The sequence below is a fragment of the Onychostruthus taczanowskii genome, unplaced genomic scaffold, assembly GCF_017590055.1.
Source record: "Onychostruthus taczanowskii isolate IOZ18803 unplaced genomic scaffold, ASM1759005v1 scaffold68, whole genome shotgun sequence".
NCBI lineage: Eukaryota > Metazoa > Chordata > Aves > Passeriformes > Passeridae > Onychostruthus > Onychostruthus taczanowskii.
Genome location: NW_024504566.1, coordinates 2067261 through 2095255, shown reverse-complemented (window position 1 = coordinate 2095255; position 27995 = coordinate 2067261). Strand labels below are relative to the sequence as shown.

Below are 27995 nucleotides of genomic sequence, written 5' to 3'. Positions count from 1 at the left end.
TTCGGCTGCAGCCACTACCGCAGGGCAGCGGAAGTTTGAGCGTCGCCGAGCGCGCGAGCAGAGGCTCCTCCGTGGGAGCTGCCTCAGAGCCCGCCCCGCCCCGCCATGAACCTGGAGAATAAAGTGAAGAAGGTAAGGAGGGCTCCCCGCCGGGATATCTGCCGCGCACGCCGCTGTCCGCTCTCTGGGGAGCGGCGGACCCGCCTCGGCGCTGCAGCCCCCGCGGGGGCTGCGCTGGGGTCGCGCCTCGGGTGCGGGATCAGCCCTTCCCGGCGCTTCCCGGCCGGGCCCCGTCGCAGGAGGGCTCTCCGCCGGTGCCCCGTGCGCACACAGCTGGGCTGCAGTGGCCGCGGCTGGTGCCCCAGGTGGGGACGTACCGCTGTTCTGTCATGCAAGTAAAACGTGTGTTCGGTCCCGTCCCCCCCCCCCCGAGATCTGATAGTTGTTTTCATGTACGTGCGCTCTGTATGTAGGTATGAAACTTAAATTACAAGCAGCCAAGTCTCTGTTTGTGGTTATGTCAGTGATTAATTTCAGACCTATGATCTGACTGACTCCTGACAAGTGTTATCAGCGTTCCTATCTATGGATTACCCGCTTGAGCGAGAAGCCTGGGCTTGATTTTTCTTTATTTTAAAGGTATATTGACTAGTTAGTTGTATCAAACTGGCAAGAAACAAAAGGTAAGTAAAAGAAAGCAATAGGTAATCCAGTTGTATTGAATCTCTTTCCAAAACTAACCATTTAAAACTGACTTCATGTAGGATACTCTTTTAAGACTTTGTTTCTAGTTCTTTCACAAATTAAATGTAGTGCTAAAGCACTGATTTTTTTTTTTTTAATTAAAAATTTATTTGTAGTATCTGTTTTGGTACTATTTGATAAGGGAAAAATGAGTTTTATATGTGAACATGGCTTAAATCTATACATAACCTTCATTGATATGTGAAAAGTAGTCTTTTGAAATGCATTTTGTATGAATGTGTGGGGAGTTTATTCCTGAATTGTTTTACTTAAAGCTAGCAACTTGTTTTAAAATACACATATGCACTTTCGTATACCTGTGTGCTTTTCCAGCTTGCAGGCTAGGAACTGTCTCAGGGGTGGAAGTAGTTGTGCAGTGTGGAAAGCTGCCTGTTAAGGCTAAATCCTAGCAATGGGTGGCCTTGAGTTACAGCTGGCTTCAAGTGATGTCACCATGTGATAGTGTCCCTTGGGTGAGGATCCTGCTTTGGAGGAACTGCCTATCTCAACCCCCAGTCATTACCAGCGTATACGTGTGTGTAGCTAAACACTATTGCTGTCTTTAGAAGCTGGTTGTGTGCACAGGGTTGTTCCCCTTCTGTGACTCCTTGTATGCAATGAAAATAAGCTTTTTGAGTAAATTTGCTTGTATTTTCTAAGCACAATTTAAAACTTAAACTTGATGGCATCACAGAGCTTGTTTGCTGGAAGGTTTTTGAAGTCCAGGAGGTGGGAGATGTATATTTGTGGAAGATAGATCATTCTAATTCAGAATTTATTCATCTAAAGAGAAAATAAATATTGGGTGTGAAATGACTGATAAAATTCTGCTGATAATGGAGTCTTGGTTTAAGTGAACTTGTAGCTGTTAAACATTTGCTTGAAATTACTCTGTAATTATTGGGTAGTTGTGTGTGTTTTAAATTTATTTGACTATTTTGCCATGTTTTTCTTTCTCTTCATCAACTTTGAAGATTCACATTTTCTCTGTTTCTGCTACATGTATATTGAGAAAGCTATGTCTATTATTGTGCTGTCTCCACTCTCTTGCTCACATCTTCTCATCTTTGTTCTCTTTGTAACTTGGATGAAGCTCATTTTCCAAGAGAACAGAAGAGGCTCTCTGAAAGTCCCTACAGGGGTACTAGGTACCAGTGAGTCTGGTACAAAACTCTTCTTTTTTGACTACCAAAATTTATTCAATCCAAACTTCTTGAATGTGGTACACTGAATAGAATAACGGTTTCATGTCAACTTGCATGTCTTCCTTTTCTGTCCTTTAATTCCAATTCTCAACCTGTTTATTATCTTTTTGCTTCCCTCTTTTTTTGCGAACTTTCTTCTTTCTTACAAGGTGGAAGAACATTCTGAGAAGTGTCAAGTCAAGATTATCAAAACCAGTGAACCACTTGGCTTTTAGAAGAAACTTGTCCTGAGGTGGAGATGCCTGTATCAGATTTTTAGTCCATCAGCAGCAATGGGTTGCTTTACCACATTCTGTAGTTCTCGCCTGTCTTTGTCTTGCACCTTGGAGCAAAATAGCTTGAGTTCTTTTACAAAATGTACTTTATGTAACCTTTTATTTTGTAGTGACTTGTATGTATTTGTTGCCTGGCAAATAACCTGGTAAATATTATGGAGTGGTGAGCTGTTAATCTGCCTGTTGGGCAGGAATTTCCTATAACAGTGGGCAGAAGAAAGCAGGAATTGTCTTGTTGTCCCCAGATAACTAATTCCCCTGCATTTTTGAACTCTGAGTTTGGATGTTGGCTATTCTGTAGCCCTGGTGTTCAGCAGAGCAGAAGGAAATGAATGCCTGTTGGAGCAGCATGTGGTGTGGAGGCTCAGACATTCAGCTGGTGCTGTAGAAAACCTTCTTCCCCTACCCACAACTGCTAATCCAGAACAGTACAGAGTAATATAATGGAATGTTTTCTGTTTCTGGGAAACCTGGTAGGTGAAGTTTCCAAGGTGACATTCCTAAGATTTCTCTAAGTGTCAGTAATCCATTAGTCCATTTTTCATTTTTGAGCTTCTGTATTGTCTGTTTGGAAAGCTACCACATACATTTATATCTACGTGTCTAGGTTTGTGTGAACAAAAAGAAAAAAACACTCAGAGAAAGTCTGTTTTCATTGCTGATACTGGGTTTGGTGGGGTTTTTTCTCCAAATGTAGCAGTACTATCACAGTCTGTCTAATTGGAATTGCTTCCCTCCAGTACAAGACCACTAGGACTCCAACAAGGTACCTGTTCTTCAGCAGGAAGAACTACTGCCCCACCTGCCACAATTTCTAACCCATCCTTTCAACAGTGGATACCTTAGATACTTTCTGTCTCATGACAGAAAAGCAGCAGCCCTGTTAAACATACCCTTCTGAAGGAATCTTAAGGGCACAGTTACTTTGGCTCAGACTTTTAATTTATCTTCTGTTTGGTTTCTTTCATGTGTTGTACAAGTCATCTTGCTGTCTTAATAAGTGGCCAAAGGAATCAGTGCTGTGTAGCCAGGTGTCTCGCTTGGTGTGAATCCGGGGCTCTGGACAGTCGCAGCCTGACAGAAACAGAAATCTCAGCGTGAACCTTCTCCACTGAGCAATATGTATGCAGAACATATGCACATGTGTGGTCATGTAAATTTTGTAGTCAGTTCACCATGCCTTTTAGGGCTGTTAAGTAACTGGCAAATATCTAGGCAGTGAATAGTGTCTTTTTAGCTGCCTTGTGAATACTAAGACTTTCCTGGTCTGTTACAATTTTCCTTTCAAATTTAGGGGAAACTGTACAGTTTTCTCTTTTTTCTCAGGGGGAATTAGATTTGCTCTTGCATTCGAGGATCCTGAAGATAGCATTTGTATAAAACAATTGCACAACAGAGCTGAAGGGTAAGGACACGAGCTCCAGCTTGAAAAGTACTTGTGCAAGAAACAGACCACTGTTTCTCCCCAATACAATATATGCTGTGTTCTCAGACCTTGCTTTGAGGCTATAGGGAACATAAAGATTTAATGCTTTGTGTTGAATACTCTAGCAGAACTTTGTTCTAACAGCCTGGATTCCTGCCCTGTCTGCCACCTCTGTGAACTTGGTAAAATGAATCAGTAGGTCACGGTCCTGCTTTTCAGTCGTGCTGGCAGCACGGTCTCATGCTTCACTAGAGAAAATAAGAATCTGGCAGTGAGTCTGTTCTCTATAAACTTTCACAGTATAATACTTGCTTTATAAAAAGAACTTTGCCTGCAATAGAGAAGAGGCAGGGCAGTTTGGGGGGAAGAGGTGCAACTTCTCTAGTGTGGAATTTGTGGTTATTTTTCAGTGACATGAGACTTAGTTTGTTCTGTTACAGTTGGAAAACCAAACACTGAATGTTTTAGACATTGCTAAGTCATCAACTGTAATGATCTTTGATAAATGAATGGTGAATAAAGTATGTATAGGAGCAAAGTCAACTTTTCTATGTTTTGCAAAGCATGATTTAGTAATGTCTGCTAGGCTGCACTTCCTGTTGAGGTCACTGTTTGTTTTGGTGTTACTGCTATGGAAACCCATTATAGTAGATCTTTTTTTGCTGTTTCATATGTATAGTAAGATCAAGGAAGTATACTTTTATTCAGGGGTGAGTTTTGCCTGGAAGTGGAAGAATGAAATAATTTATGTAGATATGAGAAGAACTACTTCAGTTTTGTTCAGATAGAGACTGCTTGCTCTATATGTTGTGAGGTTTGAGGGTTTTTTCCCCCAATCAATGTTTAAAAAAAAGTTACGTGAATAATTTTTTGGATCGCCTCTCTGAATCCACAACTCTAGAAATTTTTTGTCCAACATTCCTGGATAGCAGTTTGGCAAATATGGCACAGCTAAACTAAACTTTCTGACTCTTACTCATTTTTTTCCTTTGGCAAAAGTACTCCCCAGGTGTCTGACTATAAAATATGAAATACCTGAATAGCAAGTCAGGAAACTGTTTGAATGCAGGACTGCATGACTTTTAATATCAGATGAAAGTTTCTTCAATAGGGTATAATTATAAACCAAGTGTTTTGCAGCAAGGGAGAAAATTAGCTTACTTTGAGTTAGAGTATTCGGTCATAAAAGTAACAAAGATCTGATTCTGCAGTTGTTTTGGAAAAAAAATGTTTCTATTTTCTTCTAAGTAATAGTAATGGTGAGTTCGGTCATAAAAGTAACAAAGATCTGATTCTGCAGTTGTTTTGGAAAAAAAAATGTTTCTATTCTAAGTAATAGTAATGGTGAATAGCAATTTTCAATGAAATTTTATTGGTAAAAGCTGCTTAAAATTACTTTTTGTAATTCAAGAAAGTATACTGAACGTGTAATGCAACTTACTATCTTCTTCCTAGCAGATACAAAGTTTTAAGGATGTAGATGTAAATATCTATAATGTAGTATATATTAAAATTGCATTTTACAGTCTAAATAGATATGTATGTTTCATTTATATGTTACTAATACTTATGTGTATTGGTTTTGTGTGTGTGTGTGTATATATATATGTGCATGGTTTTTTATAGGGATGTGTATGTACAAATCCCCCTCATATATAATTTTTGCTGATGACCAAAGTTGGTGGGGTTCTTTTAGGTCCTGGAGACCTTCAGGATGAGCAGAGCTGTTAAGATGAAAGCATGTCACACCTGTTACCTGGTATCTCAAACGTGGTCAAATGAACAGGTTAAAGGAGGGAGGAGGCTTCTGTTGTGACACTTCCAGACTACACCAGATCTAACTGCACTACAGTACTGCTGTGTATGTGTTCCTGGTTTTGTTGGGGATTTTTTTTGTTGTTTTTAACTCTTTATTTGTGCCTTGTTTTCAGTGTGAGGTTGTCTAGCTACAGCTTTTAAAAGCAGAAGAAAAAATGTGTAGGTTTCCATCCAGGTCTGCCTCTCAAAACCTAATGTTAGAGGACACAACTGGGTATGAGTGTTGATATCCAAACAAAATACATGGAGTATTGTGAAAATGCCTCTGCAGTTCTGCATGATGGATAGTGTTGTATTGGAGGTTTACAGAGCGTGTTATAGTGTGTGTCAGATGCATTCAAACTTAGCTAGTGTAATGCTGGCCTTCGTGAATAAACAACACTTGTTTTCTATCCAGCTGAGCTGTCTTTGATAGCTGTTAGCCTTTTGAAGGTACACTATGTAGCAGTGTCTTAAATATTTAAATTCTGAGCTATTTGATATTTAGTAGAAGATACCACAACAAAATAAATTCCTGAGACTTTTGTACTATCAGGCTACTGCAGCTCCTTGATTTATTCCTCTGCCTGTCTAGATCATCTTCCAAATATTTTTCTTGGATGGAACCACTTTTTGGCATCCTTCTTTCTGTGCAAAATGGACTTGTGTACCCAGGGTTCTTAATTCCAGTCAACCTTTCCCTAAATCAAAACACATATAAAAAAACCCCAGGGTCACACTTGCCATCAATTTTAATAGACATGTTAAAAACAAGTACAAAGTGATTTCTGGGATACTACTGCTCTTTGTTACAGATATGAATATTTTTTTCCTTCTCATACAGTGTCTGTCAAAGTTTTTAAAGAGCATTGTCCAGATATTCCTATGTCTTTTGTAGTGGTTTGTTCTTTTTCTCATTCTGTAATCATAAGAAGTATCATTGCTCTTCTGTTTTTAAAGTTTAAATGCTGTAACCTATTTTAATTTTCCATTTGTTGTGTTTCCCTGCTAGAGAAGACTTCTGATGGTACAGAATATAGTGATATAAGATCAGATCTCAGCAACAGAGCATGCACAGCAGTGAGATTTCTTGGTTTTGGGGTTTTTTTTGTTTGTCCTTCCTGCTTTACCTTCTCTTCTTTGGAAGTGCCTAAAGCACATTAAGATGTACTAAAAATCTGTTCTCTACAGGTGCTTTCCCACTCAAACATCCAAATAGATCAATAGTTAACTAGTCTTCAAACCAGAACATTCCTAGGATTTTATGATAAATCTAAGAATAGCTTTAGCATGGATTACTTCAATTCAGTGTTTGGAGCACCTTCAAGCACAGGAGAAAGCTCTGCAAAAAGGATAGTGAAGAAGATTTAGTTCTGATCTGAGGCTCACTCTTAATTGCTGCAATCCATTAATGACAGCATTCTCACTGTATAGCCACATCCTTTCAAATTCTGGAGGGATCTGTAACACTGGAAGGGTTTTTGATCTTTTGCAGAGGCTAAGTACAAGTATTGCGTCTTACTGTCTGTGGCAGGGTGAAGCTCGCCTGTCTGGTGGTACAGGAGTCCTCTTGGAGTGAGGAAGGAAAAGCAGCTGAAACCTGAGTTAATTCTGGTCTTGTGATGGGATAATAAACTCAAGAATATACCCTTCAGATAAGCCAGGTTGAAACTGTTTCATGGGAACTGCTGTTTCTCTTACACTTGTGAACAAACTCTTAGACACTTGAATATGATCATTTGGGTTTTTAAGATGATAGTAAGCTTCTATGCATGACTCCCTCCTTACTGTAAAGTCAGCCAGCTTTTGTCGCTAGATTGCCGTGTGAACTGAAATGGACAGTCTTTCACTAATTGTCACTTGGCTGTGACCACTTAAAGTTTTTTGCCCTTGGGTACTATGTAATCTTGAAAGCAGCATGCAATGGATGATCTCAGTCATACTTACATCATCTTCTGTACTCAGGCTGTTTAAATCAGTACTGGGTATTTTGGTAATACCAGATGGGTTTGGTTAGCTTTTGCTGTAAAATGAAAATTAATGGTGGTAGATGGACAGGAACCTTTCCTTCTGGCAGGATTCAGCTGACCTCTCTGTGCTATTTCTCCCATAACTCCATTTATGGGTAAAATGGGTTCCCTGCTGTTCCAGACATGCATTACCTCTCCAGGGCTCAGCCTGCTCTGTATCTCTGGGTGCTTCTGCTTGGAGCTGGCCATGTTCTGCAGAAGACATGGAGATGGATATGGATAGCTCTAAAGAAGCATCACACTGAAGTTTTAGGCTTTCTGAATTTCCTAAACTACAGCTGAATTGGCTGCTGAAGAAGAAAATAATTTGAGACTGTTCCTTCCTTACAATGAAGGAAGTCCTGTTACAGGACTCTGGAGAAATATGTGTAATGCACTGACTTGTGGATAACAATAGCCTGCAGTGCTTTTGAGTTTGGCTATTTTATATCTTAATTTTTGGCAAGCAGCCATGTAGTTTCTCTGTCAGAACAAAGGCTGAGGCTGTGTGTGCATCTAGAGTCACATCTAGTTTGGTTTTTAGTGTGCCTTTCAGTCGTGAGCTAAACCTTTTCCATGAGGTGCCCAGACATTGTGTACAGAAAGGCAATTCCCTTCTTTCTGTTTCACAGCAAACTGAAAAACCTGTTTCAAAACAAGTCTCTCTCATTTGCTAGTTCAATTTATTTGTCTTGACCTACGCAAGCATGTACATAATGGTGTGATCTTTATTTCTGGGGAGGGAATATATGATGCTGTACTTCTAAAGAAATCTGCACTAAGACTGCTGGCTGTGAAAGTGCAAGTAGGCTGGCTGGTTGTTGTCCCTGCAGTCTGGAGAGAGTATGTTCTGGGTGGAGCATTTAGACATCACATATTTCCTCCCCTTAATTTGTTTCTGAACAGAGTTGGGTTTTTTTTAGCTTAAATAAACTCTTAAATGTTGGGAGGTTTGGAAATTGTTTTTTGCAGTTTTTTTATATTTCTTACTTGAATTTCAGATGCTGCTTTGGGAATTCTTGAAATGCCAAGCTTATTCCTCAGTAGTATAAAATAGTATAACTGTTACAAGTGATCCTATGTTTCTAAATATAATTGCAGTACTAACGAGTTTGATTATTTCCCTTTCTTCTCATTCCACTCTTTTTGAAGGAAGGGAGAGCCTGAGCATAAAGAAGTAATGCCAGTTTGTAACTGAAGTAACAGCGAGAGAGAATGAGTTAATGTTTTTTGGGGGGAGATTGGGGTTTTGGGGGAGTTTTGTGTGTTTATTAGGGCAGTGCAATCATATTTTAACAACTTTTTAGAGAGGATGACTTTAAAAACAAGGACAAACAACACCAAATGAAAACCAACCTGTCTCTCTCTCTCCTTCCCCTACCACCCCCTCCAAAAAAAAAAAAAGTTTTGTGTTGCTTTATCTTCCTTTTTTCCTTTAGAAAACATCCTAGCCAACATTTTATTCTCTTTGAGTGTGAATTGGGAAGAGTGCTCAGGTTTTTTTTGTGATTTGTGGGGTGTGTGTGTATATGGGAGATCTCTGAATTCCAGAGAAGAAGTGTCCTATAAATGCTCATCTTCAGTGAAACTTTTATTAACCAATTAGCTCAAAAGTGTAGCTGATGAAGAACCTAATCTTCAAAGTTATGCTTATTTTTCTTACCTACCGGTAGGTTTCAGGTTAGTACCTGTAACATGTGAACTTCATAAGTCCTTAGGTTGATGAAGATGTTACCATGATCACAGCCAGCTTATATTTCATCTTCCAGATATGGAAGAAATAATGTCGTGACCTTCTGTCCATCCTGCAGTAGCTTAATAGCTGCCAACATACCTCATTCTTCTAAAGAGATCATGATCTTCAGGGGTTGATGAAGATGTTACCATGATCACAGCCAGCTTATATTTCATCTTCCAGATATGGAAGAAATAATGTCGTGACCTTCTGTCCATCCTGCAGTAGCTTAATAGCTGCCAACATACCAACATAGTTTTCTTCGGGGATGTCTGATGATTGTTGAGGCAGTGATTCTTTTAATTATAAAGTAACTGAAAACATGGTATTCCCTGCATTTTACCATGTGTTCTGTATTAAACAAGTGGTTTGTGAATAATCTGTTCTTTATTTTGGACAGAAACCAAGTTGAAAAGTTGACCTGGTTTATATCCTTGTGCATACGACAATAATAGTATGGTTTCTCTCAGTAAATGGAAAAATTAATAATAAAATGCTATCACCACATGTAATTAACTTTGGCATTGTGTTGTTGCCAGAACTAAAGTTAGTGCCAGAACTAAAGTTAGTACCAGAACTTGTCATTCCTAGCTTAGTTTCCATTCATGGTAAAAGCTAAACTGCAGGCGAGCTGTTTCTACCTGCAGCTAGTTGGGAGCACTCCTCCTACTGCATGGAGTGTAGGGATGGGTTCCTCTCTGCATGTTGGGCATGAGCCTGCATACCCAGCTGTGGCCACATTTCCATGGTCCTTCATCTGTCTGATTTGAAAGCCGTGTTCCTCAAAGGTTTAAAGGGCTGGAGTGAGACACTTTAATTTTACTGTGTTATATGAATGTGTAAGTTATCATGCTTCATATTTATCACCTCAAACTTACAAGTAGCTGTTACTCAGTTAAATTTGCTGATGTGTTGATATATTGTGTGGATATTTTTACTCTGCACTGTCTGTATTCTCTGATATTTCCTCTGCATTATGAATTGGTCATCCATCCTTTTGAAACCCTTTACATACCGCTTCTGGTCATTGATTTTGGTAACTGTGCTGTTTCTCTTCCCCCTCAGAAAGTCAGCTGAAATGTAATTTTAAAAGGTATATGCTACTCTCAGTCACTATCAGAGTAGCCTCAAATATACTTGGAAATACTAGACAAGCCACTTAGTTGTTTTCTTTATTTGAGGTTAGTGCAAATAAATCTGGGGTCTGTTTATTTCTTGGTCTCCTGTATTTTGCCAAGTCATATACTGTAAGTCACTTTGTCCAGATAGCTGGATTAAATGTCCTTTGACTTGACGTCTTCTGGCCTCACTTACTCTGATTCACAGCCTTAGAGCTAAAGAAATGCTGCAAAAAATCTGCTTCTTCTCTTGTGTGAAGTTTGTAGAGCAAGCTGGGCTGGGGAGAAACATCACCAGAAAAGTACTAAGGCTACCTCTGCCTGCTTAGCTCAGTCCTGTACAGAGGCTTGTGTGACCACTGCTACTTATATAAATAAAATAGGAAGGTGAGTGCACCCCACATGCTGTCATGTCAGCTTAGTCAAATGCTTAATCTTTTGCTTTAGCTGTTGATTGCAGATTATAAAGGCATCAGTAAGATCGGTCATGCACCATAATACTTGAAGCTGACTGTAGTCATCTTCTTCTGTACGCAGATGGGCTTGGGCCATGAGGAAGGATTTGGTGCCCCCTGCTTAAAATGCAAGGAGAAGTGTGAAGGATTTGAGCTTCACTACTGGAGGTAAGTGACACCAAATGTATCCTAAGCTGTGACTCAGCGCTGCAGACCTTGACATATGTATGCAAATGTCTAAGTAACCATTCTTGTTCTCTCTCAATTAAACTGTTAAGATGTTTTTAAAAAGCTGACATGGTTCAGGGCCAGAAATTCTCAGATGCATTACAACAGTGTATCTAATCACTTGTGAACAAGTATTTTATCTGCCCTGAAGTGAATGGTAGTACTTCTACTGCAGCATTTGCTTTAGCTGACTAAACAATTGAAGCAGATTTGTAAAAATGTTTAGCCTTACTGTAAGAGACATGACAGGGAAGAAGTGTGTTTTATTTCTGTAAAAAAATGCTTTTCAACTCCTGACCAAATACATAAGCTTTGATCTGAGATCGTATGTAAAATTATTTTGAAAATATTTGCAACATTGTACACACCTACAACTTATTAGATGGGGAGGAGGTGTCACTTGTGCGTGTCACATAAATTCAGATAAATTAGATAATACTGAGCTTTGGATGGTGTACTGTTCCTAAATCAGTGAATTGATGATCGCAGTAAATAGTCTGTCCTTACTTTTGCAAAAACTTTCTATTTCATTAAGACTTTTCTTGCTTTACTGAAACAATCTGTATATATGTATATTAATGCATTTATGTATCACTGGCCCAGTTCACTCATAATACTGGGCATGCTCTAAGATGAAGCTTAGTAATTCTGATTTTTTTAGAAAAAAGGTCCCTCTCAAAGGGAAGAGCCTGAAAAGAACAGAAAAATAGCTGTTAATAATACTAGCACGTGCTATCAATGAAAATTACTGCATTTAACCAGTGCTACCTAGCTGGAGTGAAAGTTGCATTTGCAGTAGTATTTTGCTTTGTCTTATAAGGTAGCCTTTGTACGCCAGCTGTAGTGACATCAGGTGCTGATAAGGCCTAGGAATTTTACATCTTCACCCAAATATTTGACTGCAGATGAGACTGCTTAGAAAATAATCAAGTAAAAAAAAAACAAAACCTAGCAAAAAAGTGTTATAAGTTGATACGTAATGAAGAAGCTATATTCTTATCTGTAATATGTAGCTATAGAAACAACTTACAAATAATGACATGGATCAAGGAGTGTTTATGCACTAGTAGGTAAATGTGATCATCTAAAGATAAAAGAATAGTTTATGGGAGGACTTTTTCAATATCCACTGCATCACTGAGGGGTCATGTGTATAAGTAATAGTAAATAAAACAGAATTAATGTAAGTAATGCAATAAAAGAATTTTAAAAAGTGCAACAGTTAATAGTGTTTATCCATTGTTAGATGAGAAATTGTGTTACTTTCTACTGAAAGCTCTTTTGTTCATAGTCACTGTACTAGATGGGGAAATTACAAGTGGGGGAGGAAAAAGTCCAGTTAACCTTCTCTTTTTTTTTCTCTTGCCAGTGTTACACCTTGTAAGTGCTAGGTTATTCTGTAACATAAAATAATTTGGAATAAAAAGAAATAAAATGGCAAAAGTGGTTTATTTAAATCACAATATGATTGCAAAGTTAAAACGTGTCTTCTGTGTGTGTATTTGGGGTTTTATTGCCTGTGTTTTTCTTTATCCGTATTGCACTGTCTTCCTGTGTTTAGGGCTCATTGTGCCAGGTGCTGAAAACATAGCTCATCAGAACATAGCCATATAGGATGGACCTGGTAAATAAGGTGGCTGGAGGTAGTCTGAGAAGCTTCATCTAAGTGTCAGACAAATGTGGCACATACCTCTGAAACAGTCAAAAAGTTAGCATTTGAGAGAATTCAAGAATGGGTTGGAAAATAGCTGTTTTTCCAGCAGAGCTGCTACTGGGGACAGTTAGAGTGTGAATCTGAAGTCTTAATTCATTACTGAGTAAACAGTTTTCAGATGGAAAAATATCTTAATATGCTTTGCGTGATGGATACATTTTTGTAGTCCACCACTTAAATGGATCACATTGCATCCCAAATATCTTTTTACTTAGTTGTTAGCCTTTAAATCTGAAACCCTGTTTTAAGTAGGAACAAACTACTAGCACAAGTGGACAGAATATTGTCTTATAACATGAATAATCAAAATCAGTTCAAGTTTACCCACTTACTTAATTGCTACTTGTCTGTAAAAGACAAATGTTGAAGTAAGAGTTGTAATTAGAGAAACAGTTATACATTGGGAGAATAATTGGAGGTAGGGATTGACCTTGGTCAGCAGCCATACACCCATACAGCTACTCACTCTCTGTCCCAGACATCAGGGTGGAAGACAGAAAAGGAGAAACAAAAATGAGGCGACTCATGGGTGGAAATAGTCAGTTTAATAGGTGAAGTGGTGGGTGAGCAAGTGCTGCAAAGGGAATCACTGGCCATCTCCCACCAGCACGCTGATGCCCAGCCAGACTCCAAGGAGTAACTACTTAAGAAGTCAGAAATGCTGTCTTCATCCTCTATTTCTGTTTTATCACTTTTCATTATAGAATATTTAAACCCCACTGACCAGTTTGAGTCAGATGTGCCCCTTCCCAGCTTTTCCACTTGCTGAGGTGGGGTGGGGGCAGAGTTCAGAAACGGGGAAGCCTTGACTTTGTGCCAGAAGTGCCGAGTACTAGCAAGTCCTATCAAGGCTGTTTTAGCTAGAAGGCCAAAGCACAGCTCTGTAGGGCATTATGAAGACAGTGACCTCCCTGGAGGCAGATGCGGGGCAGTCGCGCAGCTGTGCCGGCGCGGTTCTGCTGCGGGCTGTGCGAGGCTGACACTGCCCTCTCCTGGGGATGGCCGAGAGGCGTCCGCGCATCGCGCAGCTCCTGGTCGGATACATGAAAACGCTGCTCCTCAAAGAGCCAACATGTCATTTCTTTTTTGTACTTCCATACAAAAGACCCTCAATTTTTTCCTCTGGGGAGTCAGATTGTAAAGTGCACAAAAAACCCAAGTGTACCTATTGAGTAGCAGGGCTTTACAAGGAGTTACTACACCTTTCTTCTCTATACTGGGAGTATTTGGAATAGATCTCTCCTGGGGTGAAACATACTGTTTTAAGCCATTTATGCTGTAAATCTTGACACACTGGACAGGTTTTATAGGTGCAGAACTGTAAATTGAGGCTAGTATAGAAATAGTGGTAAACCAAGCCTTTAGTAAAATTTATTCTTAAATTTTGAAGTTCTGATAGCCTCAGTGTTGAAAGCTGAATAGGAAATGAATAAAATGAGAGATGTGGTCTACAATGGTAGTTGAATGGTTAACAATTGCCTGGTTTATCTTAGTGTGTTAATAGCTTTTGCTTTAAAAATTGTCTTTAGAATCATGCTTCTGTCCAAGCATAACAGCAGCAGAAGGTGGAGAAGGTCTTTTTAATTTAGGTGTTAGATTTATTTCAGGCTGCAAAACAGCCTCTACACGTGTCCAGTGGGTCAGGCTGGATGTAAGAGATCGCTACTCAGTTACATATTGCTCTTTGGGAATGTATTTCCCACTAGAGGGAACTATGGGACAGGAGTAGAAGTTGCTGAAAACAGGAGAAAGGTTCTGATTTATCTTGGTTACATATATACCGGAAAGTGGTAACTGTCCCCTATGTGACGTCCCAAGATGTTAAAATAAATCTCTGAAAACAAGACTCTTAAGCTTGGGAATGATCTTTTTCATCATGTGGCTTCTCTGCACAGATACAGTATGTGGAAGGCAGGGAGAGCCGTAAGTTGGCTTTTAAGATTTTTTGATACTGCAGCCGATAGGGAAGCAGTGAAATGCAGTTCAAACCAGTGGCAATTACTTATAGCTACATTAATAGCAAGAAAACATAACAGAAGGAATCATAAAATCATGACTTGGATGACAAAGCAAAGTGCCTTCTCAGTAATTTCATTGATGATGCAAAGCTGGGAGGAGTGGTTGATACACCAGAGTCCTGTGCAGCCCTTCAGAAGGATTTTGAGAAGTTGGAGAGATGGGTGGAGGAGAACCATCTGAAATGCAAAGGCAAATGCAGGGTCTTGCACCTGGGGAAGAATAATGCCATGCACCAGCACAGGCTGAAGGCTGACCTGCTGGAAGTAGCTCTGTGGAGAAGGATGTGGGCATCCTGTGGAATACAAGCTTTCCCTGAGCCAGCAGTATGCCTTGGGGGCCAAAAAGGCCAGTGGTGTCCTGGGGTGCATTCTGCATGTGGAGTGCTGTGTCCACTTCTGTGCTCCTCAGTGCAAGAGGGACATGGAGCTCCTGGAATGGGTTTGGTGGAGGGCAGCAAAGATGATTAAAGGACTGGAGCACCTTGGAGCATCTCTCTCAAGAGGAAAGGCTGAGGGGGCTGGGCCTGTTCAGATTCAAGAAGTGAGGGAACCTCATCAATGTCTATCAGTACCTTAAGGGAGGGTGTCAAAAGGATGGAGCCATGCTCAGCTTGGTGGTGCCGAGCAAGAAGACAAAGGGCAATGGGCAGAAACTGCTGCACAGGAAGTTCCACCTGAATATGAGAAAACTTCTTTACTGTGCAGGTGACCAAGCACTGGAACAGGTTGCCCAGAGAGGCTGTGAAGTTTCCCTCACTGGAGATATTCAGACCATCTCAATTTCTGATTCTGATTAGGAGGAGGTTAGTCATTCTGCATGGGGGCCCAAGCCTCAGGACTTGCCAGGTCTTTGAGGATTTCTCTATGCTTGTAGCTGCTGTCTCCTGTCACTAGGAGCCAGCATAGGAAGGATCATGATCTATCTTATTTTTCCTCTCTGTACACCAAAACGTAGGCAATCAGGAGGATGGTTTACATTTGATTTTGGAGAAGGAGCTGAAAGTCTTTGATCCTTCGTGTCAGTAGACATTCAGGACACAGGAATTCATCACTAGAGAGAATGGAATCTCCATACCTTTTTTCCTTGTTCTAACTACTGAAGACCTGCTAGCAAGGCATTATCTAATAGACCTGTCTTTACAGTGATACCCAACTTTTTATTCCATAGATTTTGAACTTTTCTCCCTATCTTCCATGTTTTGAGTGGGAAAAGCTTTTCCAATTGCTGAGATGGGGGGATGACAGGTCATTACTGTGCTTTGATGAGGTCCTGAGAGCTGTGAAGACATAAGGAGGAGTCCCTCACACCTCCTTACTATATACTAGATACTCCAAAATATACAGTCAAAAAAATTACCAGCCAGTCTATTCTAAAGAGAATTCATTGGCCATATACCTTCTTCAGAGGGGACAGTGAGTGACTAATGAGCAGAATTGTGCTGTGGCAACTAGTGAAAGGAGTTAGGACTAAATTGTGAACAGTATTATTCAGGAACAGTTACATATGTATCAACTGGATATCTTCTAGTGCTGGAAATTATTCAAGAGGAAAGACTATAAATCAGGACAGGACACTTTTTTGGACTGTTAGTACCTGTATGGACATCTTCATATGGCTGAGGTCCAGGGGGAGCGTTGGGGAGCAGGGGAAATGGCAACAGCCATGAGGATTTTCCTTTGATTTACTAAGATATGCTGACATCAGTTGTGACTCAGCATTCTTCACGTTTTTTCTGTATTGTTTTGTCCTGTATTCAGAGGCATAATGGTACACAAGTTTTAATGCCAAGGCCACTTGTAACATAGCCTCTGTGGTGGCTTCTTGCAAACTGTTGGCAAAGAATTATTCGGTTAATTTTGAAGGAGCAAGGAGATTAGATTGAAATGTACAGATTCAAATTCTTAATTTCAGTGGGTTTCTAGTGGGGAAGATTAGTGAGTACCTCATTATTTTCAATGCAAGTATAAAGCACAGCAGTTCTATGCCAGTTTTCACAGTGAGTCCGAGGAAGGACCTAAGGACATGCTTTCACTTCTTCACCACTACTTCTTCATGAAGAAAGCAAAAAAAAAAATCTCTCAGATACTGCAGTCAGTGAAACGTTAAGCCTTCAAGGTGGGACCAAGAATAATAACAGCAGCTGAGTCACAGTGTTCATCTAATTGAAAGTAGAAACAGGATCTCTAAGCTATTCTGAAGGAATACTATTAGGAGAAAGATATGCAATTTCATGACGTAACATGAGCAAAAACAAGGTGTTCTTGTGGCTTTTCCAGCACGCGTGAAAGTCTTAGGATGAATTCCACCACAGCTTGTAGAGAGTGATCTGGTCTCTCACTGCTGTACAGCCTGTGTCACGTGGCAGTTGTGACCACACAGGCACTACAGCAGTATGAACTGTTCTTACTGAGGTCTGTCTTGCAAGCAGAGCAGTTCTGGACAGCATGATTGTGCTTGAGTTGCATAAGTCTCTGCAGGGAGCCCAAGAATGTCTGGTTTTCACCAGTGTTATTAAATCACATCCTATAAGACACAAGACTAAAACTGGGGGTTACTGTTGCTAAAGATTTAAGTTATAAGAGTAAATAAAGTGTTTAGTGTCATTGTTTGGATGGACAAATTACTTCAATTCCAGTGGCGTGTATGCTTTGAGGCATAAAGCTGCATGGTGGTCATGACGTAAATCACTAAATCTGCAAAAAGCAAGGTCTGATTCTGTCACCTGGTATTAGATCTCAAAAAAGATATGACTGAGAATTGGTAATAAGGTATAATCACATGTATGCCATAAAAGATGAGCAAAGTGAATATGAATTGCTTTATTAGTATATTAAATAGTCTCTCAGTATTAGCTATGTAAAGGACTTGTGTAGGCAGATGTTGAAGAGCTTGAAAAATTTTATGTTTCAAGTGCTTGAGATGCACAGTAAAGCTTTAAGCTTAGTGGGAAATGCTAGTTCATGCTTGAATGTATTGGTAAACTGGGAGATTGCAAAGTGATTAGTGTATAGTAGCTGTTCAGGTAAGTATCAGCTTTGAAATTCTGTACATCTTTCCTGTTGTGGAAATGTGTTGAAAGCAGAAAGTCTACATCTCAGTCAGCGATCTCTTTAGGTATTTGTGTTGCAAAGTGAAGTCACTTCTACTTAACATTCTTATTTTTGCATGAGGGGCTCATTTTTAGAGTTTAGGTATTTTTGTTTGGAGGGGGCTTTATAACTTAAATTACCACAGTGTATGTTTTCTGTGTATCCAAATGACCAGTGCAGCATCCACCACACACGGAAACATTAGTACCCCACATTCTAAACTGGTGTTCATATAGAGAGCATATGTTTGGGGCTGGCTGTGAATCACTTCAGGTTGCCAATTACAGGTTCTCCTTCCTTTCCCATTACCTCAGGGCCTTGCTGTAGTTGTGACATATTCTTGTTGTGTTCCTATGACATACGTTATGGTACCTAACTTGCCCTCAAGACTGTATAAAGCAAGATGCAGAACAATGATGAGTTTTGGCAGGCAGGATTCAGAAGCATTTTATAGCTAATAGTTTATGCTATTTGTTGTATGAAGGATAAATAATGGGGTGAAACACTGCTCATTCCTCTTCAAATTCTAGAGATCTAGAAGGTTGATATGTTTTCTTAGTCTGTAATAAGAACCTTTAGTTAATACCTAATTTCACTGATTTCTGGCTGACTGCTTTGAACTGAAGTTCTGGAGATGCTGTTAATAAATAATGAACTAGCTTGTCTAATCCAAGGTTCTGTTCATTATATGTGAATTGTTTAATTATGCTTAAGGTAACAAATTACTTTCTAATACTCGTTAGCCAAAGCAGTTGAAATATGTTGTATATGGAAGAATATAATTTATATCCAAGGAAGTAGATATACTTTTATACCTTTTAAGGCTGTTTTCTGTGAAAAGTCTCTCTACAGCATGTGCCAGAGTACCTCTGACTTGGTTCAGAGCTGTTTTGAAAGCCTTTATCCATATAAGCCTTTAACTTTTCTTTCATCTTCTCTTAAATTGTGTGCTTTGAACAGAACTTGGTGCAATTATACTTTCCAACTGTCTGTATGCATTTTCTTCCTTTCTTGGAAATATTTGTTTCCAGGCAGTAGCAACCCGGTGATAACCAAATATCATGCATACAGTGAAATACATATGAAGAAAATAGTATAGTGCATGTAACTTTGAATGTATGAAGAGCAATTGAAAAACTAAAATCCCAAGCAAATGATTGCTGGGGGACTCATGTTGGTGTATTGAGTAATCTTATAATAAATCTGGTAGGTGACTGATAATAGATATGTATGTGTTTGATCAGTACTGAGATGTAACTGAAGAAATTACATAGCTTCATATTAAAAATGCATTAGTATAGTTGACTGATAACAATATCTGTAAATAAACAATGTAAATAATGCAACAGGACACATAAAGGAGGTATTTGATATATGGCAGAAAAAGTGTATATTTCCTAAACAAAGCACTGAAAACATAGGTTTGGGTTCCTGGTGATGTTGCTACACACCCAGATGGTGTGAGATTGTAATTTTGTTGCTGTTTCCATGAATTTCAGGAAAATATGTCGCAACTGCAAATGTGGCCAGGAGGAGCATGATATCCCTTCAAGCAGTGAGGAAGATCGGAAAGTGGGGAAACTCTTTGAGGATACGAAATACACAACCCTCATTGCAAAGCTGAAGAATGATGGCAATCCCCTGTATAAACGCAATGTAATGATACTGACCAGCCCCGTGCCAGCCAAGAAGAACATAACCATTGATACTGTGACTTATGAGTGGGCTCCTCCTGTTCAGAATCAGACACTTGTAAGTCCTGCTCACAGTTTGTCATGTTCAATGCAAGAGTTGGTGGGAGATACAGTAGTAGCGCTTACTGGAAGGATAACTTTGCCCCTTGTAGTCTTCCTTTCTTCATCCTCAAAACTGAAAATATGGTGCCTGTTTAATGAGTCTTGCATCTGTTGTCTTGCTTTATGGATGTTTGTCTGTAGAAATTCTTAAAACCTGGGGAGGTAAGGTATTTTTTAATACGTAGGATTAAGAGTTATCTACTAAGTCCCTGGAATCCAGTTTCTGTAACTTGCTCTCTTTTTATTTTCTTTTTTTTCTTTTTTCAATAAAGTTGAAACATTTGCATGGAGAGTAGCCTTAGAGGGAAAAAAAAAACCCAATACCCAACACCACATCAATTTATATAATTGTTTAAAGTTAAGGAGAACACTTAGTCTTGCTTATAGCTTTTACTGTATATGGCAAGAACAAGGTCAGTGTTGACATCTGAAAGAGCAGCTCTCTTCCAGTATATTTTCAGCTGAAGTAGATGAGATGGTAGATAGCCTTCTGAGGATCTTGCTTCACTTTTCAAACGTTGAGTACTAATTTGTTGTACCAAAATGTTGTGCAGTCCGTGCCGGAATGCCATTATCTCAAATTATTCCTTTTCGGTGAATTAATCAAACCTTGTGCATCTAAGACTTATTTAACATTCAGTTACCAATTTGAATTTTAGCCTCGTCATTGCTTTATTTAAATTAAGGTTTTTATTTTTTCTCTTAATTTAGCTAGAGTTATTTCTTCAATGGGCTGGATGTCCCAAGCAGATTATTTCAGTTTCTACTTTTCTAAGACTGTACTCATGATCAGTATTTATAGATAGAGACAAGGTACTGTGTAAATGTTATTTATTCAGAGAAGTAATAACTCTTTTCTGTATGTTGTAAAAGGCTTAAAAAGGAGTCTTTCACTTACTCTGGGAAGAAGCCAGTTAATGCATCTGCTGTATTTTATCTCCATTACTTTTTCAGGAGCTTAATGTTTATGGAAAAAAATCTTGTTTTTGACAAATATGACTGTCGCTAAAAACAGTAGAGATTACTTCATTATGTGTTTGCTTATGAGAATGGGTCTGTAGCTGAAGTGCCATCTGATGTGTAATTCCTCCTGATTCAGGCTAAACAGTACATGCAGATGTTGCCCAGGGAGAAGCAGCCTGTTGCTGGCTCGGAAGGCGCGCAATACAGGAAGAAGCAGTTGGCAAAGCAGCTGCCTGCTCATGATCAGGATCCTTCAAAGTGCCACGAGCTTTCCCCGAGTGAAGTTAGGCATATGGAACAATTTGTGAAGAAGTACAAAAAAGAGGCACTTGGTGTAGGAGATATCAAGCTCCCTGGTGATGTGGAAGTGAGAGCTCCTGATGAGAGTAACTTGAAAAATGGTGGTGGCAGAGGTACCTCGTCTGCTGTTGGAACAATGGAAAAATCTCCAAATCAAAAAGCATCTCAATATGTAAGTATAAGAAGGGAAAGATAAGCAAGGTGTATATATAAAGGTATATTATCATCTGATGTACCTTCTATTTGGTCATTTTAACCCAATTAGATTATTTGTTATTTTGGAATAGCAAAAAACCTGGGGAGGGAAAGAAGGAACTGAAAAATGTTGTGAATGTCTGCATAGAGCCATGGTTTCTGATAGTATTTAATTCATTGCAGCAAATAACTTCCTAGGTGACACTTTCATCCTCAGTGCAAAAACATGTTAGCTTGGCGATAGTATATTAGGGTGGCTTTTACAGAATAATAATCAAAAAGTTTGTGTCATCTTATGGACTAATTGTTATATTCTTTTCCTCTTGAAAATTTAGTTTAATTTTAGAAGCTTGTTTTCTCCTCTTTTTTATAAGAGCACTGAAATTACCCACTTGACTAATTGTGTTTCAAATGAAATTAAATTAGGGTACAATAAAGTAACATGTCTCCATCCTGTGTCCAACAAGTTGAACCACACAATGGCTCTTTTGACTAGTCTTCTTTTCATATTCAGCTCCATTTTCGTATCTAATTTTTTCTTGTGGCATCTGATTTCTTCTTCTAATAGCTCAACAAAAAACAAAGTATATAAAACTACCCAGTTTTCATTGATATTTCAAAAATTATGCCCTTAATCAAGTATTTCTGACATAGCTACTGCTGTACATGCCTCAACTACCAATTACAAATTCAAAATAGGGTTAGGATTACTGAAGGAACATTAAATCAGTTTAGTGGAGGTAGACATTACTTAGGAGTGTCAAAAGCTCTACTATAAGTTGATTTCTAGAAATGTTGCTAATATGTGTATGAATCCTTAAAAACATTTGTCTGCCAGTTGCTAACAGAAAATTAATATACAAGTTCTAGATGCAGAAAAAAGGTTTCCTTAACACTGGTTGTAGAATGGTAGCTTTTGGTAGTATTGAGGGGAGTGATGTGGTTTTGTTGTTTGTTTCTGAACTGACAGTATATATGACTATTGGTGTGAAATCTAAAATCAGCATTTAGGTTGTAACTTTGGACATGGCCACTTACCCAAAAAATTTTCAAGCTGTGCCATTTGGTTACCGGTAGCTATTTGTCAGGGGTTTTTGTTTGTTTGTGGGGTTTTTTTGGTTTGGTTTGGTTTTGTTTTGGGTTTTTTTGGGGTTTTTTTTTTGTTTGTTTTTTTTTTTTTTGGGGGGGGGGGGGGTTGGTTTTTTGGGGATTTTTTGGTTGGTTTTTTGGGGTTTTTTTTGGTCACTGTCTTGTTATGGAGAATCTAAGAAACAAGTTATTTTACCATGGCTTGATTAGGTTACTGTCATTTTGTTTTACATCAGCCTTTCCTGCTGGTTTAGTGTAGTTTCACAGTAGCAATTCTTAACTTATCTCCTCAAGAAAGACCTACAGAAATGACATTTTGCATTGTGCCCTGCTGACAAACTGCCTTGGACTATAATAAGTCAATAGCAGGAGGCACTCTGTCCTCTTGAGTAATTGTATCAGAAGGTGCTTTGTTTTTTACATTACACCTGTTCATCACTTCCAAACTTTTCTTACTCCAGTACCTGAGTATTCTTCCTGCAGTTTAAGCCAAGCATATATTATCACTGTGGGCTGTGATTTAGAAAGAGGCTTGTAGGTGCTTTATAGCATAAGTGAACATTTGGGTTTCTTATCTGTTGTTAGGCACTGAGTGTACACTGGGTTAAATAATCAGGATTTAGATATGTTATTTTCAAGTATTTGGCAGAGGGGTCTAATTATTGCAACAAGACTTTGTTTCAGCTGTATGATTCAGCATTATCTCAACTGCTTTTTGACAGTTCAGCATAAATTGATACAGAAGAGCTCTTAAATACTTAGCAGAAGAATGCCATCCATGTCTACACTGTTTTTATTGGTTCTGCATTTTTGCTCATCAGATTTTCTTGCACATTGTTACTCAGACTGAGTTTGAAAGCTGTATTCCAGTAGCTGTGGTAAAAAGAATTTCTTGAAAAATTAATTTTCATTATAGGAATAGACTGCACTTCTTTGAAACCTGATAAAAAATAAAAAGCAAACCAAACAACACTAACAACCAGGTCTCCACTATTAATGTAAATATACCTCCACTGTGAATGTAGATGTACCTATAATAATTGTCTCTGTGTTTACAAATACAAAGCTTTTTCACCATGACTGAAACCTGCATTAAAGAAAAATAGGTACTTAGCATATTTTCATCTTGTAAAGAAGGAAATTTTTATGTACCTTTTAACTACCAAAGCTGGAGATGTTGTATAAATGGTAGGCAAGTGAATCACATTGCCTGGACTTGGGTCTAGGCAGCTACTTAACCTTCCAGTGGACTTCTCTTGGAGTATGAGGTCTAAAGTAGAAAGGTCAGAAACCTCTATATACATGTATATTTGAACTTTCCCTTTCATTAATTTCCCTGCATTCTGTTGTTGTTCCAAATTCTTCTTCTATTGGTGGCTTTCTCTCTATCTTTTGAAATTATCAGGCAGCTGGGATCTGATCAATATGCCTTGTAGCCATGGCACTTTATGTGTATTTTATTTTTATATGAACACACAAAGCCATTTGTGGCTGATGTAAGTCATAGAGGAAAACCTTCCCAGGATGTTCAGCCCAGTCCACAGACCAGCTGGAGAGCCAAAATGCCAAACTGGTGATTAAACTGTAGATAAAAAAAATTTGCTTCAAAAACATAAATCATCTGTGTTTTTTTACTTGATGACACGACCCTCTCTGTAGGCAGGTATAGGGCAGAACACTATTGTGAAGTCTCTGGAACTATTTGTAGTGTAGCTGTTTATGTGTGCTTTGTAGTTTATCCATAGTCACTCTCCTGTCCTAAAATCATTAGTAACAGACTGTTGGACAGCAGCCATGAGTGACTAGCATCCCTAGAACACAGCCTTAAACAGAATCAATTTGAAATATTCACTAATTTTTTATTTTCCCCACCAGTGATGCAGATATGGTTTGGTCTTCTCATGACCTATAAGTACAGCCATTTCCTTGTCATGCATTCTAGTCATAGTTGTTAGCTTGCATGGAGGATCATTATTCTGTCCTTGTTCATAAGCATGTAAGATTTACAGAACATAACATGAATTTTAATTGCCTGTTGTTTTATTTAAACACTGGACGGCAACTGCAGAACGTGAATACAGCAAAGTACAACAAACCTTTTAAGGAGCACTAATGCTATGACAGTGGAATGTCCATCCTCTTGAATGGCTTAGTTAAACCTAAACTACACTACGTGTATATCCTCAACCACTGCTGTCTACTTGTGGGATTAAACTAATGCTTGAATTTCAGTCTGGAAAGATGGAACTTATTAAATATATCGACAGTATGTAATTTTTATAAATACAGCTCTCAAAGACTTAATTAACTTGGTAATAACCTCTTTCCAGTCCTGCTATCACTGCAAACTACACATGAAGGAAGGTGACCCAGCTGTCTATGCAGAACGTGCTGGATATGACAAATTGTGGCATCCAGGTTGTTTCGTCTGTTGCACCTGTGGTGAACTTCTAGTAGACATGATCTATTTCTGGAAGAATGGTAACCTGTATTGTGGAAGACATTATTGTGACAGTGAAAGACCCCGCTGTGCTGGATGTGATGAGGTAGGAAATATCCTAGTCCTTTCTTCTAGCACAAAAGTTTGTTCCCTGATAAGTATTTAGGAGTTACTAAAACATTTCAGTGCAGGAAGATGATATGCCTTCACCAGTATAGTTGATATTTTAGTTGCAAAGAACTGAAACCAGTATGGACACTGCACATTCAGAAAACCCATAGTTTGCTTTGGATTTAGTGGTGATTTTGCACAATCTATAGGGACATAGGATGTGATATGTGAGGGCAAATTCTTCCAAGAAGTCACACTTATGCAGTTGTTTCCTAATCAGGGGCACTTAAGGTCAAACTGACCCTGGGCAGCAACAGGGAACAGTTCTCCTGGGATCTCTGGCATCTGTGAGCTCTTGGGAGCAGCATGGAGGCTCTTGGGAAACAAACAATGGTGGACCCACTGGGAGTTCCTTGCAAATCACAAAACATCCAGAGGCTAGATTTACTTAAAGCTACACTGTTTAAATGAATGTACTTGTTTACTTGTACACTTGTTTGTATCTTCCTCACAGCTGATATTCAGCAATGAATATACTCTCGCGGAAGGGCAAAACTGGCATCTGAAACACTTCTGCTGTTTTGATTGTGATTGTGTTTTGGCCGGGATAACCTATATAACAGTGAATGACAAGCCAGTCTGCAAATCCTGCTACATGAAGAACCATGCTGTGGTAAGTAAGGTCCTTACAGGTGTCTTGGTGTTGTGAAGGAAGGGAACATAAGTCTGTGGAGCTTCAAACTCTTACTTTTTCTCAGTCTGGGAGTATCTGAAGAGTATAATTTGAATATTTAGGCTTGAGTCAGTCATCTTCCCCTTCAGGAAAAAGAAACCAAAACCCACAACTTTAGGCAGGCAAGTATTTTGTGACTTCATAAACTTGAACAAAAGCTGCTGCTGGGGTGGAGGGGGAGAACCTATTGGTGAAACACCTTGAACTTAGCCAGTGGTGAAGCAGGATTTGGTATCAGAAGGAATAAAGTAGGTGAAGATGAATGATGCTGCTAAATGTTTAGTTCTCATCAATTGTAGTTCATTGAGCCTGGTGGGAATCAACTTCAGCTGCTGCTAAAGGCCTGTAGTTAAATACTGCAGTCCAGGTACTTGTGTTTCGTTTATTTCAACACACATGTGTTAAAAAGGAGAGTGATTGACAGGAAAAAAACTAGAAATTTGGAAAAGAATGGTAGTTCTTGATTTGTGGTCATGCTGAAAACTAATCTGAGATGATGGTCCATTCATATCTGTAAGTTAGCTAGCTACTAGTTGGGGCTCAGTCTAATGTGCACCTAGGTGATTTATATAGTGAATAGAGGAAAAAAAATGGTCATCTCTAGTTGGCAGTAAATAATATTATGAGATAGGTGTGAGGAATTGTTTTTTTGGAGAGGCTAGTTTTTTTCTCTTAACTTTCTCAATCTAAATTATAATTTGTGAACAACCAGATTTTAAGATAAATTGCATTCAAGACTTTCTCATAATTTGGCATAAGCACAGAGCTATCAATGCACAGGAAGACTTGTAGCTAATCTCTTCACATATTTAGGTTAATATATGAAGATCTGTGCCTTTTGACATAAAAGCTTTTTATGATTATTTGGGTAGTGGGAAATCCTAATCATCATAACTGTCTAAGCTTAGTCCCAGCAGCAAATAACTTGCATGTTCATTTTATTATTCTGTGCCCTCAGCTGAATTCTAATCAAACCACTTCAAAAATAAAGAAAAACATCTAAAGCTGGAGACTTTTTTTAAAGGCTTCTTTTAACGCTTGTCTCTCTCCTCCAAAAACATTTAGGAATTCCAGATTTTATTGAACCTGAAGAGTGCATGTGTGTGCTTCATTTCAGTGTTGCTTTATTTCTCAACAGATCTGCCAAGGCTGTCACAACGCTATAGATCCGGAGGTTCAGCGTGTAACGTACAACAACTTCAACTGGCATGCTAAGCGAGAATGTTTCTTGTGCTCCTGTTGCAGCAAGTGTCTAATTGGCCAGAAGTTCATATCTGTGGAAGGGATGCTTTTCTGCTCAGTGGGATGTAAGGAAAAGATGATGTCCTAAAAGTAGGCATGCACAGAACTAATCAAGTATTGCTGTGTTCCAAAGGCTCTTGCATTTCTACTGTAAAATATATAGTGTCAGGGCATTTAAAATTATTGAAAGTATTAAATAGCATTTCCCAAAGATTTTTTTTAAATGTCTAAAGCTTCCTATGTAATCCTCATTTCTTAGCTATAATAATATTTTCTCTTTTGGAATACTGTTTCTGAGTCTTACTTCAAATTACTTCATATCACAGAAATGGAAGAAAAAAATGTGTTACCAACTCTATACATTCTAAGGGAGCTCTTCACTGTGAAGAATCTTTCTGCTGTACCTTGCCTAATGGAACAAGAAAATATGAGAATGCTCCGATTTATCTTGTTTTGTATGATAAATTTAACTCTTCCACTTCTGGTTTCACTAATTTATCATTTTTATAGGTTTTCTGCTTTCATCAAGCACTTTAGACAAAATGATCAGTTTCACTGCCATGTACAGCTTTGTTTTCCTGACTTCAAGTATGCAAGGAGAATGACACTTAAAAAAATTTGCCTTCAGTAATTTCTTTGGTTTTGACACATGAGTTCTTGGGGAATAGTAACTTCTCATGTCTAGTTTTGAAAGTAACTCCACCAGTAGAAAAATGTTGGCTCATGTTTCTTTTTTGCAATTGTTCATGCCTGGAAAAGCTTTAATTTTACAAATACTAAAGTTATGTTATAGATTGGGTGTGGGGGGTGTTGGTGTTAGAAAATAAGAGCAGGTCTTGCTCAGAGCAAAAAAAAAATTGCCAGAAGTAGTGGGTGTCATTTCTAGCCTTTCAGAACTGGCTTCTGTTTTATATCATGAATGTTCCTTTCCTAAGTTGTGCCTTCTATCAAGAGGAATGTGGCACATAGTACTGTATGCATTTCCAAGAATGTATTTCTGCAAATGGGTCCTGCTTTTGACTTACAAGTTCTGAACCAAAGCATGAAGAAATCTTTCCCAGAAAACTTCCAGTAGTTGAGTGAAAAAATTCACAGCTGTGTATTAGTTTTGCTTACTAGATAAACCAAATGTGTGGCTCTTTCTTGTATTTAATAATTATAGACCTACAGTGAAGCTTCTTAGATGTCTTTGTGCCAAACACTGAATGGGGAATCTTTGGCCTGAAAAAAATAATAAAATAATTAATTTTTAAAGAAAAGTCTATGCAAGTCTTATGTTTGGTTCTTGTAAGTTTTATGGTGATTGTATTGT

At 38.7% G+C, this 27995-nt stretch overlaps 1 protein-coding gene across 1 annotated transcript; it reads left to right on the top strand.

The window, feature by feature from the left end:
• TES (testin LIM domain protein) lies at window positions 1-27991 on the top strand. The gene is made up of 7 exons (XM_041421073.1): window positions 1-132; window positions 10847-10932; window positions 19314-19566; window positions 20710-21045; window positions 24488-24703; window positions 25223-25381; window positions 26580-27991. Exons 1-7 carry the CDS (start codon window positions 106-108, stop codon window positions 26769-26771), a joined length of 1269 nt encoding a protein of 422 aa, XP_041277007.1. The 5' UTR covers window positions 1-105; the 3' UTR covers window positions 26772-27991.
• Window positions 27992-27995: the final 4 nt, after the last annotated feature.